The sequence below is a fragment of the Penaeus japonicus genome, unplaced genomic scaffold (assembly GCF_977035675.1).
Source record: "Penaeus japonicus unplaced genomic scaffold, GWHDUDI00000001_assembly GWHDUDI00000034, whole genome shotgun sequence".
NCBI classification, from domain to species: domain Eukaryota; kingdom Metazoa; phylum Arthropoda; class Malacostraca; order Decapoda; family Penaeidae; genus Penaeus; species Penaeus japonicus.
Genome location: NW_028234436.1, coordinates 1,655,442 through 1,657,941, shown reverse-complemented (window position 1 = coordinate 1,657,941; position 2,500 = coordinate 1,655,442). Strand labels below are relative to the sequence as shown.

Here is a 2,500-nt window from a genome sequence, read left to right as displayed (position 1 = left end):
ACGAAGCCGGATGCAAAGGACGTTTTGGTAATTAAGTTGATAATGGTTTCAAGTGCAGGCACGTGTTTTGCTTTGCGTTGCCTGCGCTCATGCACACACTGGCAGGCAGTCAGTCAGTACTACAATATGATACGGATTTATGTTTGCTTGATTTCTTTTACGTTCTGTTTGTTTCACATTCTGCATATATGTTTTTTCTTCTATCTATTTATCCCTTCATCTCAAATACCATAGATATGAATTTTTTTATGATAATGTGCGTTTTTTCCGATGTGTTTGCTTTTAACAATGTCGTAATTATCATATGGTTATGCTAAAGGGTGATCTTCATTTGTTCAAGTGTTTTATATGTTGCAGTTCTTAGCGGGATACGTCGGGGGATGGGTGGGTGGGTGGGGGGGTTCTGCTTTGTCTATGCTAAGGGTTGCAAATTGCGGTTCCTCTTTTCTTGATTGTTTGATGTGTGTTTGACCGTCTCTCTCTCTCTCTCGCTCTCTCGCTCTCTCTCTCTCTCTCTCTCTCTCTCTCTCTCTCTCTCTCTCTCTCTCTCTCTCTCTCTCTCTCTCTCTCTCTCTCTCTCTCTCTCTCTCTCTCTCTCTCTTTCTCTCCCTCTCTCTCATCTTCACTCTTATTAAGTCTGATGTACGGCAACAGCTCAATAATGATGCACTAATACAATAATAAAGATAATACAATTGATAAAACATCTATACAACAGTCTACAATCATAAACATACGCCCACACATCAGACCACCCACTCACCCACTCACACAAACACAAACACAAACACAAACACAAACAAAATACACCTAGACCCCCTAGTTAATCAAGGCATCTATATCTCTCAGTCCCTCAAAGAGGTTCTGAGACTCTTCAGCGTGTTGGCGGAATCGTCCGAGGTCGTGGTATAAGGGGATCGAACGCCCCTGGAGAGGGTTAAGGTCGACATCCGGGACTCCTTCGGCGCCTGTTTCCTCCTGCGGCCGAACACACACATGATGGCCGTCAGGATGATGCAGACCTGGGGAGTCGAGTGAATAAGGACTCATGAAAATGGTAAAGGACATTTGATTTATAGAAAAGAGGTGTAGACAGAGGCATTACAGTATCTATATGCATCCATTTATGTCTTCATATCTAGTTTATCTATCTATGTTTGTGTCTTATATCTATCATTCTACCTAGCTATTTGTTACACTTATATCAATTTGTCTGTCTATAAATTTGTCTACCTAAATATGTCTAAATATATCTCCTTATCTATATATCTATAACTCAAAGATCTACCTTCTACTTATCTCTCTATATCTATCTATCTATCTATCTATCCATTTATCTATCTTTCTACCTACCTATCTATCCATCTATCTATCCATCCATCTATCTACCTATCTATCTATCTATCTATCTATCTATCTCTATCTATCTCCCCATGAAAGTCTATCAACCTACCCAAGCACCTTCCCCCCGCTGCCCCACCCCTTTCCCCTTGCTGCCCCCCCCACCCGCTGCCCCCCCACCGCCCCCCCCCCGCCCCTCCCCCCGCCCCCCCCCCCGCCCCCCCCCCCCCCCCCCCTTACCTGCAGAATGGCTCCGGACACCAGCGCCGCGATGAGGACTTCCCGGGACGTGCAGACGAGCTGAGCTAGACGCCGCGCATCTGCAGAAGGGGGGACTTATTACGGTGCCTTCCTTGTGACGCGTCGGGGACAGGTGGTGTGGGTTGTAGGGTTTAGAAGGGAGGGGAAGGGGGGTTGGGGGATGGGTGGGTGGGTGGGTTGAGGGGAAGGGGGGGTGGGTGGAAGAGGAGTGGAATGAGTGGGGGGTGGAAAGGGAAGGGGAATGGGTGGGGGGGAAGGGAATGGGTGAGGGGGGGAGAAGGGGGGATGGAGGGTGTACGAGGGAAGGGGAGAGGGGAGTGGATGTGTGGGTGGGTGGAAGGGGAGGGGATGGGTGGAAGGGGAAGGGGAATGGGTGGGGGGGGGGCGGGAAATGGAGAGGGAGGGGAGAAGGGGGGAGGGAAGGTGTGCGAGGGAAGGGGAGAGGGGAGTGGATGGGTGGGTGGGTGGAAGGGGAAGGGGACTGAGTGGGGTAGGGGGCGGGAAATGGAGAGGGAGGTGAGAAGGGGTGAGGGAGGGTGTACAAGGGAAGGGGGTGGGAGTGGATGGGTGGGTGGGTGGAGGGGGAGTGGATGGGTGGAAGGGGAAGGGGAATGAGGGGGGGGGGATTGGAGAGGGAGGGGAGGAGGGGAGAGGGAGGGTATGCGAGGAGAGGGAGAGGGCGAGAGGGGAAGGGATGGAAAGAGGGAGGGAAGGGGGGGGGGATGGTAAGGAGATGGATGGGTGGTGGGAGAAGGAGAGGGAGAGGAAAAGGGAGAAGGGAAAATAAGAAAGGAGGGAGGGATAGAGTAGGAGGGTTCGGATATATGAAGGGTAATAGGGAGAGAGAGGGAGATATGGAGAGGAGGAGTGGGGGTAAGGGGAGGGGCATGGGATAGAT

The 2,500-nt window shown here is 50.8% G+C and overlaps 1 protein-coding gene across 1 annotated transcript in view; it reads right to left on the bottom strand.

Annotated features, from left to right (window-relative positions):
- Positions 1-377: 377 nt before the first annotated feature.
- The window catches only part of LOC122252361 (uncharacterized), a 117,092-nt gene continuing 114,969 nt past the window's right edge, over positions 378-2,500 (bottom strand). The window contains exons 15-16 of the mRNA XM_086531048.1: positions 1,582-1,661; positions 378-1,022 (exon numbers count right to left, since the gene is read on the bottom strand). Coding sequence (XP_086387174.1) covers positions 846-1,022; positions 1,582-1,661 — 257 coding nt within the window. The 3' untranslated portion in view covers positions 378-845. The remainder of the gene's footprint in view (positions 1,023-1,581; positions 1,662-2,500) is intronic.